Source organism: Triturus cristatus, chromosome 6 (assembly GCF_964204655.1).
Source record: "Triturus cristatus chromosome 6, aTriCri1.1, whole genome shotgun sequence".
Classification (NCBI taxonomy): Eukaryota; Metazoa; Chordata; class Amphibia; order Caudata; family Salamandridae; genus Triturus; species Triturus cristatus.
The window spans coordinates 1,353,344,959-1,353,359,373 of NC_140589.1; the positions used below are offsets into that span (position 1 = coordinate 1,353,344,959).

A 14,415-nucleotide genomic window follows, 5' to 3' on the forward strand; every position below is an offset into this window, starting at 1 on the left:
TAAAGCTTGTTTTTGTAGGAGGGAGAGTACCTCTTGTTTCAGAAGTGTGGTATGTTCTTGTGACATTGTACGGTGCCTGGGTGGAATATTTGGGGGGGTAGATGTTAGTTTGAGACAGTACCCTGACCGAATAATTTGGGTCACCCATTTGTCTGATGTTATGGTCTCCCAGGTTTGAAGGAAATATTGTAGTCTGCCCCCGACCGGAGTGGAATGGTCTGGGGGAAGCGGGGGAAAGTCATTGTGTGGGCGGTGTGGCAGAACGGGCGGTGTTGGTTTTGCCCCTGCCTTTATTATGGTTTCCTCGATATCCACCTCTTTGATAGCCCTTTGTGAAGGTATTTTGAGGAGGGGACTTATAGGATGTGGAGGCGTTATCGGAAGAGTAGCCTCTGCCAGAGCCTCGAAAGGAGGAACGGCGAAAGGAGCGTCTAGGGGTGTGTGATTGTAGTGCTCCCATAGACTTCGCCGTATCTGTATCCTTCTTCATTTTTACCAAGGCTTCGTCTACTTTTGGGCCAAATAAGTGTTGTTGGTCAAAAGGGTGGTTTAGTATAGACGCTTGGACCTCTGGTTTAAAGCCTGAGATCCTGAGCCAGGCGTGGCGGCGAAGCACAACACTGGTGTTTATAGCCCTGGAAGCTGTGTCTGCTGCATCAAGGGCACATTTAATAGAGGTGTTGGTAATAATCTTTCCCTCTTGTATTAGTTCATTAGCCTTATTTTTATATTTCTCTGGGAGGTGTTGCACAAGAGCCTCCAGTTCATCATAGTGTGCTCTGTCGTAACGCGCCAGCAACGCTTGCGTGTTGGCGATGCGCCACATATTGGCAGCTTGCGAGGCAGTGCATTTGCCGGACGCGTCTAGGAGCTTGGACTCCTTATCGGGTGGCAGAGCTTCACCTGATGACTAAGATTTAGAGCGTTTCCTAGCTGTGAATACCACTAATGAGTCTAGGAGCGCAGGTCCTTTAATATAGGCAGGATCTGTGGGGGCTGCCTTGTATTTCTTTTCTATTCTGGGGTTTAAGACCCTAGCTCTGACGGGGTCTTTGAAAACCTCTGTCGCATGTTTGGTCACCCCCTTAAGCATGGGTAATATAGCGGTAGATTTATCTGCTATGTCAAACGTGTCAAGTAGGAAGTCTTCCTCAACTGGATCACTGTGTAACTTCACCCCATGATAATAAGCCGCCCGTTGTAAGAGGTGGTGGAACCCCAGGGAGTCCTCTGGTGGAGATGGCCTGGATGGATAAAGATCATCCTGAGGCACATCTGGGACATCTGGATTGTGATAATCCTCCCATGGGTCAGGTGTTCCCGGAGGAGTGGGGTCCTGCGGGGCATCTGTTGGATAATAGAATGGATCCCCTTGGTCATCAGGGTCTGGAGACGGGGTTGGAGAGCGATGAGGCAAGGGTGGAGAAGGTGGGGGCAGAGATGGAGGGAGTGGAGGAGGTGGAGGTGGTGGGGAGGGTACTCTGAATGGGGATGTGGCAGAGTCCTTCCGTTTTGGTGGTGGAGGAGGAGCTGGCTTGTCTAAATGTCTTTTCTTGGAAGACAAAGTCAAATGTCCAGTCTTTGAATCTTTGGTTAAAGTCTTTTGAAGAGGATCTGGCGTGAAAAGCTCCTCCGGCACAGATTCCTCTACCGGTGCCGATGTTTTCGGAACCGAGGGCTACGTTGGTTTATCCGCGCCATGCTTTCTCTGAGCCTCCGATTTTTTGTTCGGCCCCTAGGCAGGCTTCGACACGGAAGCGTCGGTGCCAAGGGACTTATGTTTGGTCAGCACCGAGAGGCCAGGTTTCGACACCGATGGCTTCGGAACGGAGCTGGTTTTCTTCGGCGCCGAAGGGCGTTTTTCGGCGCCGCTAGGAGGCTGGCTCGAGCCCGAGCCCCCAGGAGACTTGTGATGCTTTTTCACCGGGCCCGAAGGTGGGGTGATGGAAGCGGTATGCTTGGTTTTCCCTAGGCCCGGGGGCGAAGGGGTAACCGGGAGTCTCTTTCGGTATGGGCGCGGGAGTGGGTAGAGTACTCACAACCCTCTGCGCTGGTGTGATCTCCTCCACGTCGGAGTCGTCGGCTTCGGAAGCGCTGACGTCGTCCTCCTGTTCGGTGTGCTGCTGTCCCGAAGCCCCTGTATCTTCTCCGAAGATGTCAGGTGGAGCCGAGGTCGATGAGTGTGCCATGGTGCGTCGAGCTAGTCGATCCCGAATGGTCTTTTTCGATCGAAAAGACTTGCAGGCGGGGCAGTCTCGGGCCTCGTGTTCGGGAGAGAGGCAGAGGTTGCACACCTGATGGAGGTAGGCCCGAAGGCCGCTCCCTGGAATCGAGGAAGTGCCGAAAAGAGAGATGAAGAAGCCAATTTTCATCTGAGGAGTCTCGATGGATAAGGATTTTTCGTCGAAGGTCGAACTGGAAAGGTTCGAAGCCGGAGCACGAAGTATAACATCCGAGCCCGATGGCGGAAAAAACAATCTGAGGATGGAGCCGAAGCCCATGCGCAGTACGGACCGAAGGAGGAGTCACCGAACTCGTGACTTCCAAAGACTGTCCAAGAAGAAAAACAAACTGCAAACATCCGGGCCCAACACCAGATGGCGATCTATGCACAGTGTATAATCGGCAGCTCATATGCCTCGAACAGTGTTAGCATGGCAGTAATACAGAGGAGCACCCAATATTTAATGGGGTGTAAGGGGAAGAAGATTCTCGATGGGGGAAAATAGAGGTGAAACTTAAATGTGCAAAGATTTCCCATCATCTGGAAAATGCACACATGCATAAATCTGATGTAGTAGCATACACAAGGAAAGGTATTTTGGGATCTTACCAATCCCATTAAACCTTCGCAAAATTAAGCAACGCTATGAGAATACATAAACACAACCCTGTACCAGTCAATCAGCACGTAGAGCAATTGGGCACCAATAAATCAAGATCAATTATTTATCAATTGCAAGGAAACAAGTTATGGAAGATCAAACAGATAGGTGACTGAGAAAATGGCAGAGATGTGTAGGTCCTGCTCAAAGATTTAATGTAATAGAATAATAACACCCCATTTCAATCACAGTATATTTTGCCAAACATTAAAATCCACAAGACTTCGTTAAAGATAGGTGATCAAGGATGTTGCGTTTTGCAGTAACTTCAAATCTCCTGTGGAGAATAGTAGTTACTCATTTAATATGAAGTAGGCCACTGGCAGGCCTTCCATCACCCAAACTCACTGCATTTATTTAGTCAACTGCAAAGATGGCAAGTGCCACAAGGTTTCTAAACAGCAATCAAATATTATTTCAACTTGAAATGAACCTCTAAACCAAACCAATAAAGGTATACTTACTTGTACTTTTGAAAGAAGTTTGGTGTTTCAAACAGTTTTGACCAATCCGATTTTCCAAGCAGAATTTCATCAGTGGCAGCAAGACCTTAATCAAACAGGAGGGCAGAGGTTTTACTTTTTTGAAGTTTACAAGAGATTCACAAATACAGGTAAATACCTTAGATGGTACCTACCTTCCTTTTCTAGGAACATCTAGTTGCTCAAAGCACCAGAGACTGCATAAGCTCTCCCTTTGAAGAGTACACATATTGAAGCACAATTAAAGTTGAAGAAAACAAGTTTCACTTAATCTTAACAGGCATGCTTTGGGTCACGCGTGATTCTGTTGCAAAACTTTGTATTTAAAAGTTGCTGTGTGTACATAGGAAAGGAGTTAAAGTATTATTTGCCTACACATTTTTGAAAATGAAATGCTTACCTTGCTTGAACTCCTCCACCATGATCGCTCGGGTTGAAGTGGAAGCATTATAAGTGGAATTCTGCTGAGGGTAAGCAGGAGTGATGATGGGCATGAGATGATAGCGGTCACTTGGGTTCACCTATGAAATGAACATTAAAGGCTTGGTTGAGTTTTTTTGTTGTCTTTCAATGTTAGTACATAGCCTTAGCCAATGAAAATCTTAAGGCAAAAACCTACCCTTGGATCCCAAACGGGCAGGTTTAGATTGCTGTCTTCTGGTTGCTTCAGCAACACAGGATTCGGCCATTCCCTATCAGAACAAAGAATATCACATCTTAGCATCAATCACACTTAAATTTAGATGCAATCATTCAAAGAGCCACAAGTCACAGGACCATAGTTACATCCGAAAGGGGCAATCTATTGCTCATCTTCAAAATTACAGGCAGGCATTACTACGAAGTATCTGAACTGCATTGTGACGTTTTGCAGCGTAAGCAGCATATGGCAAACGGAGTGGAAGAATAGCAAAAAGTTGCCAGGCCAGCTCTTCTACTGGCTGAATTCTATGCAAATTATTTTACCTAAAAACAACAGGGCCTCTAAGGAGGTAACACCAGAGAACAAAATGAACCAGAAACTCAGATGTTTTTAATGAAAAGATTTGCAAAGCCTTGTTACTCTAATGACTGACCAATGTCCCGATAAGTTAGCTGTGGGAAACTAAATAACCCCATATGTGGTCAACAGTGGTGCCAATGGACAAAAACACGAGACCTTTAGATGCACCAGTGAAGTGAACAGATTTGGAACCTCGTGCTGCATTGTACGCTCAGTAGCTTAGAATACAGTGGGGTCCGATAGCCAACTGCAATCGATTGTTAGGTTCCAACTTCACCTGGCAAAAAAGGACAGAAGAATCCTTACATGCATTCCTGGAGGAATGCAGCAGGATGCAGCTATAGCTAGGTGGTAGCACCCAAATCCTGTGCTGCATTCTGGAGGAACTTAGTTTGCACCAGGAGGCCCACTGCAGTACCCAAGACTTAACCTGTCAATGGTTTATTCATGATATTTGTTCAATGTGGCTACAGAGAGAACAGCAAAGACAGCAACCGAAAGATAATTCCTCAAAAATGTACAAAGACATTCTATGTATCAGAAGTGCTTAAGAAAATACTGCACATCTGTTCTGTGGAGGCTAGATGGTTGAGCAGACATTGGCCTGCTGCCTCCTTTTGAACTTCAGACCTACCCATTCCACATCTCAAGTGACAGCAACCAGTACATTGGCCACCCCATCCAATCCTCATTCTCCCCAAAAAAAGAATCATGACAAGATAAATATGTTAGAATGCCTATCCATTGGCTGGAAAGGTGACAAAGCTGTGGATTACTGCTTACATTAGCAATAGGTGGATAGCTGAACTCCAAAGTATGAAAACCAATAAGAGACAGTTGTACACTTCATGCCCTGTCATTCCAAGGACAAGCCATGTAGTGGAACAGCACTATTCCAAGGCTAGTGGATAGGCTTGTCCAATGCTAACAAGTCTATTTGAATTCTGTTGGAGCATTTGTAAGTATTGCTCCAACTGTACCAACCCCAGACCATGGAAAATAAAGGCAATGTACCTGGAAACCATTTGGCCCTTTAGGTTGCCCGATGCAGAGTCCCATGTATGAAGCAGGTCACTGATGCAATGTGCATGCTAAACTGCTGTATTAAAGCCAGGAGTAGGATAATCAGAGGCTTAGAAGAAAGTACTAGAAAGTACAAAGTATTTCACACATTGGAATGTGTAAGAAAACATGCACGCATTCCACTACACCCAAACTTCATTCTGGCTCAGGCACATGTGTCTTAGAACAACAACCTTTAATGTTAGAAGAGGCTTGAACACTGGCAACCTTTACAGAATTTCCATGGAGCAGTTCCTACAGAGCGTACACATCTTACCACTAAGACTAAGTGCGCCGGTGATATTATGTGAGGAAGTTCCTCACTTCCTGGTGGTGACAAAGTGGGGTATTGGAAAAGACAGTTTGTGACTGACAAACAACGGAAGATCCAAAAGATCTGTATAGTTATTCCACAATTTGAAATACAGAACTCCATTATGGAGTTCTTTAAGCATCGTTTGGAAGGCCTTTTTCCTAGCCATAAAGCCAGTGAAGCATGGTTGGCAGTGGAGTTTAAGACCCCATCGTTCTCCTGCTTCATGAATAGCCTTTAGTTCATGTCCCCAAGTGCAAATAGCCGCGGACAGTTATCAACTTTGACATAGGATGAGGGACAATTGACAGCAGTACCCATGTCCTGCTGCTTCAGTCACACTCTTGCACCCAGTCTTCAACTAAAATAAGGTACTCAAATTTAAGTAGGTCTTTCCAGTCAATTAAGAAAACCCTAGCCTGAGGACCTTGTTGGAGCACAAGCATTTAGGTCGTATCAGTCATCTAGTTTTAAGACTATAGCAACTTTGTAGTATGTCCCGTCACTACTGCATCTCATGCAGTGTTGAACAAATCAGCTCAAGCATGGCTTCATTTAGCAAGTCACATCAGCACTCACCAGGCAGGAGTGAAGAAAATATGTCCATGGGTCAAAGATAGATAAGGAGGGCAATTGAGGAATGTGGTCTAAGATTGTGGGTTTGCCAAGAAATACAGTTGGCACCTGCTCTTTCAAATATCTACAAGGCCCTAACAGTATCTTCTAAGGAGCTGTGGACTGAACCTTGAGCCTTACGATGAAATACAGCTTCACACTTCCCACCCCTTTGGGCAATCAACAAGCGTTCATTCAGATCAGAAAACAATAAATTAAACGAGGCGGAGCTTCATAAAATGGAGTTGTGTGACCTGAATACCAAACAATCAATTGGAGGAGGATAGGTGGTTTGCACAGGTTCACACCATAAAGTACATTACAACAATCAGTGTAAGCCACTACACACATAGCTAGTCCTGAACGTTTGTGACTGACACAGAGATCTACTTATTGAAATTTCGCATTACATTTTATTCAATTACTTCTGCTCATCCCTAGTTAACGAACATTCTACCTATCAAACGGGACCAAAAACATTCCTCTTGCTAAAAATCATGACTTTCTGGGTTAAAATTTGTTTTTATTTATTCAGAGAGCAAAGTTTACCCTCATACGCAGCTTGGAGAAGAGAAAGGCAGACCTACTACGAACCAGAAAACTAAAGTACAGAGTATGTGGATCTTGATTAGCTCCTGAAAGTGTAGTCCATTACTTATACCCAGTGATCCCTTTGAAGTGGAGGAGACTTCAAAGACGGATCTTTGAAGGGCACAGAGGCCATGCCCTTCCTACCCTGGCTCCAGACTCCATACAAGTGGTTATGCAGCCCTTTTTGTGGAGACAGGACGCAGCCTATTCAGGTGTCAGTGAGCATGGGTCCGGCTCCTCCCTCCCATCCTGACAAGATGGCCAATCAAGTCACACCTAAACTCCTATTGTGTGTGGCTGCCTAGGAGTAATACACAAAGCCCAGCTGTCACCCACCCATGATATGATCAGAGACCGACAGCAGGCAGCAAATGGCTAAAGTAAGAAAAAGCCCACTTTCTAAAAGTGTCATCTTGGAACTGCAATTTAAAATCAGACTTCTCAATAAGTTTCGATTTTAAATTGTGAACCTGAATCAATTCTATCTTCCCATTTGAAAATTATACTCTTATCAAATGTAGTGTTAATCCCAATGTCATCCTATGGGAGATATAGGCCTTGCAGTAGTGAAAAAAGAATTCGTTTTTTACATCCAGAACAAGTAAAACCTAAAATTACATGTCCTGCCTTTCAAGTGCATTGCACCCTGCCCTCTGGATTGTCCAGTGCCTACCTTAGGGGCGACATAAGCATTAAAAAAAAATGAGGAAAGTTTAGGCCTGGCAAAAGGTTTTATTTTACCACAACATGGCAGTGTAAACTGAACACAGGCTGTGCCATGGCAGGCCTGGGACATGGTTAGAGAGGCTACTTCAGTGGATGGCAAAATCCATACTGCAGGCCCACTAGTAGTATCTAATTTACAGGCCCTGGGCATACTTTGGTTCTCTTTATTAGGGACTTAAGTAAATTAAATATGTCAATTGGAACAAGTCAATATTATCATTATAGCGGAGAGAGCACAAGCACTTGTTAGCAGTGGTTAAGTGTGCAGAGTAAGGCAACAAGTCGGGGGAGGGGAAACCCACCCTAAAGCGGCCACGTCCAACAACTGCTATAAGGGATGATTTATATTTTAACAGGTATTAAATTAATTAATGGCCCTATAAACTTAACAAAGATATCAGGCTCCTATTACATACAGCCTTTTATTTTGCACTAAAAGTACGTTTTTAGGTTAACTGTTTTAGACAAAACACATTTTGTAACCCATTACTGTTTTAGATATTTTATGTTATATTTTTGCCAAACATCATGGAACTATTAGTACTATATTAAATGTATTGTTTTTTCTGAAGTTTTATCCGTTTATGGCTTGCCAGCTGAACAAGGATTAATGACTGACTGCATAATGCTCGAGATTTTGAGCTGGATCATTTGCTTCACTAGAAGCCAGTGTAGTATTTCTCCTGGCTTTCGAGACTGGATGTAATTTCCATGAGCTACATAGCAATCCAATGGCCATATGTTGATTCCACTGGAGTCTATTAAGCCTCACCTCCAGAAGTCCTTAGTATAGCTGCAAAAGTCTAGACTGCTTAGGGAACAAGCTGATGCAGCTTGAGCACGCAGAATTAAGGGAAAGCTTTAAGCTTGCAGAGTCAGGAAGCAAATGCACCAGTATGCTCATTTGAGAAATGTTTTTCATTAATCCAAAAAGCCAAGGATTTGACCTGGGGAACTTGAGGGGGTGGTACAGCTAAGAAAGGCCACATAGAATTATGGCACTGTTCTATGTGGCTCTTTGTCATGACAGCTTCAGAAAGTTTGCCCCATTCTTGCTTGGATGCCTGTCAAGCAAATGTTTAGGAAAATGGTAAGAGAAAGAGGAGATTGCAAGGTGGTCATGTATGCAGATTACTCGCGTCTTCAACAAATGGCCATGCACAATTTGTATGTGCAGTAAGTACATAGACGTTAAAAAGTAAATAATGTGAGAACCCTTGTGGAACTCCACATTTAATCGAATTAATCTTTAATTGCTAAAAGTGTGTGGTGGCAAGAACAGACTGGGCATGTTTGTCAAAAAGGCAAGCATGTTCGCTACTGCCTTTCAATTCCCGGTTCTTTCAGTCTTTAAGAGTGGCATGGTCCACTGCATGAAACGCAGAGGAAAGATCTAATAAAATAATGCCATACAGCTTTCCAGAAGATTTATGGTTAAAGATCAACACATTTCCGCATGGAGGGCAACATTAGTAGCATAAACATATGCGATGCCAACCAATACAACCATACAGTCTTTAGACTGGGTTGCAGCTGTGTTACGTGCCTCTAAGTGTAGGTCAACCATGCAAAATTCTCAACGAAGAACATTTAGAAATTAAGAGCTGCGATTTAATTGGTCTCCATTATTTGATTGGAAATACTCTATCTTATTTTAAAGATACAAACATCCACTGCCTCCAGAAGACAGTGGAAACCCAGGATTTAAATGCTGGGATTATCAGGTTCACTAAAACTGCGCAGCACAAAACAAGCATTGTCAAAGCAAATAGGTCTAGCCTATGGAGAGCTATTGGCTTGGTCAATATCTTTTAACCATGGTGAATTGCAGCACGGTTATTGTTCAGCATGGCTAAAGTCAGGGGAAAAAAGCAATATAACGCAGCCAGCACTGGCAGAGTCAGTGTTTTTTGTCTGGTTGGATGAGCAGGACAAGCACCACAGAGGGTGTGAAGGGGGCGGGGCGAGTACAATGCAGGAGGGGGGGGGAAGCAACACAACATGGGAGGAGTTGGGGGAGGAAAGCAATGGTGACAGGGCAAAATCAACGAGGGTGTAGCTTATGTATAAAAGGGGTGCAAAAGGACTACTAATAGAGAACTTCAGTGACTGGGTTGGACGGGGAGAAGAAGAAACTGGGCCGGAGAATGATTAAATGACTGAGGGTGGGTCAGGAGAAGGTTAAAAAGCATTATGACGCAGCCAGTGGTGTCCTCGTCACAGCACTATTTTAGTTGATTAGGTGCCCCCCCACCCCCAAAATGTTAGTGGGAGGGAAGAAGCAAACAAGACAATAGGAGGGAGCGAGCAGAAGGACGGGGGGGGGGGGGGGGAGGGAAATACTGTAGGGAGCCAGCTACAAAAAACACTCCATAGCTGCCGAAAGTGCGAGCAACGGCAGGACACAAGTACTTGGGTCATGCTCCAGGGGAGGGCCACACAACAAGAGGAAGCTGCAAACACAGCACTGACCAGCTGGATGCAAGCAAATGAGTCACCAGTAAGCCAACCAATGGTAAGTAACAGGCAGCCTCCAAGCACTTAAACAAAGAAACAGTGCATGCGCTGCCTAAACAAGGTCATGCAAGAGACAGTTTGGCTATTCTGCGAAGAAAGCAAGCTGATTGGAACTTTGAATTACAAAAGTATTAGCAATAAAGGTAACCATAATGAATACAAACCAATTAAACAAGCATATTATGCATACAAAGCCCAGTACAATGAATGACCAGCATACATCAAACACATGACCTCCCTCAAACCGATCAAACGCCTACAATCGACCTACCTCCTCTTTGCATACACCCCCAGAATCCGCTGAGCCAACAGATGAGGCTCATCTCACACCTGGCAGCCAAAGCACGGAACAACCTTCCCCTGCACCTCAGGACTGCCCCCTCCCTCCATCAATTTAGGAAAGAACTTAAGACCTGGCTATTGGAATAAATGTATCTCCTTGCAGCAGCTAGCAACCACAGTGCCTTGGGACCCACACGAGTACTTTTCCAAGCTTTATAAAAAACGTATGCATTCAAGCAACAGATCTGATTCGTGGTAGACCCAATTCTATAATTTATGATTTTTCAATTACTTTTTTACTACTATATTTGGCAAATCTAAGTGTTCATGGGCACAGGGACCACATAGCATTCCATACCGTACTGTAGTACTGAGAAAGTCTTCTAAATTTAGGTCCTGCAATAATAAATTATCCATGATCACCTGCCTCTCCAAACACCCTCCACCACTAACCTCATGGAAAGGAACTTTAATTATACTAATCTATTAAAAAAAAGGTTTTTTAGAAGCAAGCAACTATCAGCAAATTGCCTTGTTGGGTGCTGCAGGAAATATTTCTCAATCATTAAACAGTTTGTAAGCCTGCACGTATGAGAAAAGATTGATTCCACCAGGAGGCTTTAGAAGAAAAAGTAATAGTGCAGATGAGGTTCTTGCTTTAATAAGGATACTTGAGAGAAATAGACCAATATCTCAGATTATCATCAAGCACCTTTGCTAGAGTGGACTGTGGAATTTTGGCTGCTTGAATATAGCCTTATAGCCCGCCGTAGCGGGCTATACCGGCTGTTAAAGGCCCGCTGCAGCGTTAAAGGGCCGAGCCAAAGCCGAAGGGACTTTAACAAAGCAGAGGGACTTTAAAAGCCGGTATAGCCTTGCTACGAAGGGCTATAAGGTTATTAGAACATTCTGCCACTAGAGGGCAGAATGTTCTAACAAAACAAGCCTTCAGGGAGCGCGAGGGGATTGAAATCCCCCAAGGCTCCCTGAAGTCTTTTATTCACAGCCAGAGCTGTGAACAAAGACACATTGGAATGGTGGTGCTCCGGGCTTATACCAGCCATTATAAGCCCGGAGCACTCCATTGTTTCCAATGGAGCGCCCAACATTCCAATGTTCTAAGTATCCTTAATGGAATCTTGCAATTGTTAATCTATCTGGGTCACATTACTAGGTGTCAGGAACTACTATGCTTCTAAAATACTCACTGTAAATGGTCCCAAAGAGGGTTGTGTGCTGGTACAGTTATTTTCTATTCTTCTGGTTGATTCCCCAAAAACCCAGAGACCATTTAATCCACTTTCTCAGATATGAAATATATGTTACCACTAACACTGGATGCGGAGATTGGATAGCAGCATGAACTGTCATTAACATACATTTAGGACTGTAGGATCTGTTTTCATGGTTACCACCCCCCCCCCCCCACACACACACACACACACTTTTTGCTGCGGTTAGTCTGTTTTAGGACTAGCCTGACTGGGATCCTGCTAATCAGGACTCCAGACACGGTCCATAAATATGACAGTGGTAAGTACTATGGTACCTTCCCAATTGGCTACTGGTGTACCCTTCTAAGTCCCTGGTATATGATACTAAGGTACTCTGCGATCAGATACACCAGGGGTCTCCCATGGGCTGCAGCAGGAATTATGCCACCCATGAGTGACCACTCAAACAGACAACAGGCTTGCCATTGCAGCCTGCATAAGATGGTGCTAGCGCCACTTACGACAGATATACGTTTTCTTATACAAGAGGTCACTGCACTGAAAACCTACAAGTCACCCCTAAGGCAGGTCTTTCAATCCTGAAGACAGGGTGCTAGGCTAGAAGTGTGCGGGTCAGCCATTTTGATACATTGAGTGGCCGTCATTATGCAATGGCTAACTATATATTGGCTGTGCCGAACCTAGGCATGTTTGATGTCAAACATATTGGAATCGTACCCAAACACCATTACCGGTGTTGGAGGTATGATTCCATGCACTAAGGGGTCGTCTGGGAAGCCCCCAGTACTCCTGGCAACAGCCTTCCAGGGTCAGCCAGCAAGCTAGTGCTGACCCCAGACAGGATTCTGCCCTCCTGCTGCTGAGCTCGAGCAGGGGAATGTAGAATAGGTTTCCTGTCAGTCAGGTGTGACCAACTTCTAGACAGGACTTCGTGTAGTGGACTGGGGTGGGGGCGCTTGCCAGCACCACAGACTACTTTGAAGGGCACATTTGGTGCCCTCCTAGCATACTCCAGTTTGAGACAGTTCAGGGAGCCCTTGGCTCCCGCTCTGGTAAGAAACTGGATAGAGGAGGGACCCCTGAATCGTTCTAACTCTTTCCCTAGGGTACTTTAGGACTTACCTGTGGGTGGCTCTTCAGATTCGTCATGGGACTAGATTCAGATCCAAAACCACTTCAACTTAGACCGTCTGGGCTCCTTGAACTTCGCCTGGAACAGAGACTGCACCAAGGAAGACTCCTGCTGCTCCTGGTCTCAATGTTCTGCAAGTCTATTTAGTCTGTGCTTCTTCCAGGTTCCTCTCCAGGCCTGTGGCCTTCAAAAACACCCAAAGTAAGTCAAAGTCACTCCCCTCATCTGCAGGCACCGCAACTAAGCTGACCGGTCTGCTGCTCCTGACATTCCACGGAACTCGCAAGCCCCAGCAACACAGGTGGTGGTTCTGCAACTCGAGGCCTGCACTGTCCTCTCAGCAAGTTTGAGGCCAGTGTGCCTCGTTGGAACCACGGGAAGAGAACCTCTGTGCACCGCGTCGACTTGCTGTTGCCAAGGCTTATTGGCTCGGTCCTCCAGAGATCTTCAGGCTACAAGAAGCTCCAGCCTCCAGCAACACTTCCTGCCAAGATCTTCATCCTCAACGCATCCTGTTAACAATGGGCCTGCATCTTTGTTGAGCTGTTCAAGGTCCTCTTGAGACTCCTGTGCCTTCAACCTGTGGGTCCTCGAGGGTCTTCTTTGGACTCAATGAGCTCCCCTGCTTGCTCAGGGACTGCTCCGACTCCTGTATTTGGCAAGTCCCTTAGACCTTGCTGAAATCAAACGTTGCTCCTTTTTAGATTACCACATCTGTTGTTGCTGCCAAGGCTTGTTAGTGCTCCTGCCAGACACCGACCTCCTGGTTCTAGACTTCAGACGCGGGACAGCTTGTGGTCTTCCACAGCATTGCCTGATCCTCACAGCTACAGCAACAGGGTCACCGTCATCACTCCTGTAACTACCGTCATCGATGGTCATAGCTCTTCTGTGCCTCCTGGTCACCTCCGAGTGGCAGACTTTGTCCCCTCTGCTTGCAGATTCTTCTAGTCAAGAATCCACTCTTGGATTACACCGGACTGTCTACTTCGTCACCAGTGGCATCTTTACTGAAGTCTTCCATTGTGGTCTCCGGCGGTTTCTAACGTCACTTCAAACCTATGCAACCGGCTTCCCTCATGTAGGTATCCTGGTTCCTGGGGTATCCATGGATGGGGTGGCTCTCCAACCTTCTGTCTTCTACAGGGTTTCTTCAGGGTCCACTGGGTCCCTCTTTAAAGCTGCAGTCACAACTTTCCCCACTGACTTGTATTGAGTATGCAGCGGTGTTTCCACTCTGCACACAACCTCCGTGGGGTTCCAGAGTACTTACCTCAGGTGGTTCCTAGTTTGCCCAGCTCTTCCGAGTCGCCTGGTCAAGTCTTGACTTCAGTCGCAGTATGCATTCCACTTCTTTAGTATATGGTTTGGTCTCCATATGTGCTTACTTACCGGTTTATAATTGAAATAGTGTGTATTTATGACGATATCTCCAAGTAGAAGATATACCAATGTGTTAATGTGTATAATAAATAGACATTTTTATAACTACACTGTGTGGTTCTTTTTCGTTTAACCTACACTGTATTATTAGATCTGGTAAAACAAGTTGCTTACTCCTTCTGGACTAAG

General features: G+C 45.3%; 1 protein-coding gene across 3 annotated transcripts in view; it reads right to left on the reverse strand.

The window, feature by feature from the left end:
- PAPOLG (poly(A) polymerase gamma) overlaps positions 1-14,415 on the reverse strand; it is a 465,484-nt gene that overhangs the window by 80,308 nt on the left and 370,761 nt on the right. For all 3 annotated transcript variants that reach the window (XM_085612363.1, XM_085612362.1, XM_085612364.1), the window contains 3 exons: positions 3,987-4,059; positions 3,768-3,888; positions 3,350-3,434 (listed from right to left, as the gene is read on the reverse strand). In XM_085612363.1, the coding sequence (XP_085468489.1) occupies positions 3,350-3,434; positions 3,768-3,888; positions 3,987-4,059 (279 nt within the window). The remainder of the gene's footprint in view (positions 1-3,349; positions 3,435-3,767; positions 3,889-3,986; positions 4,060-14,415) is intronic.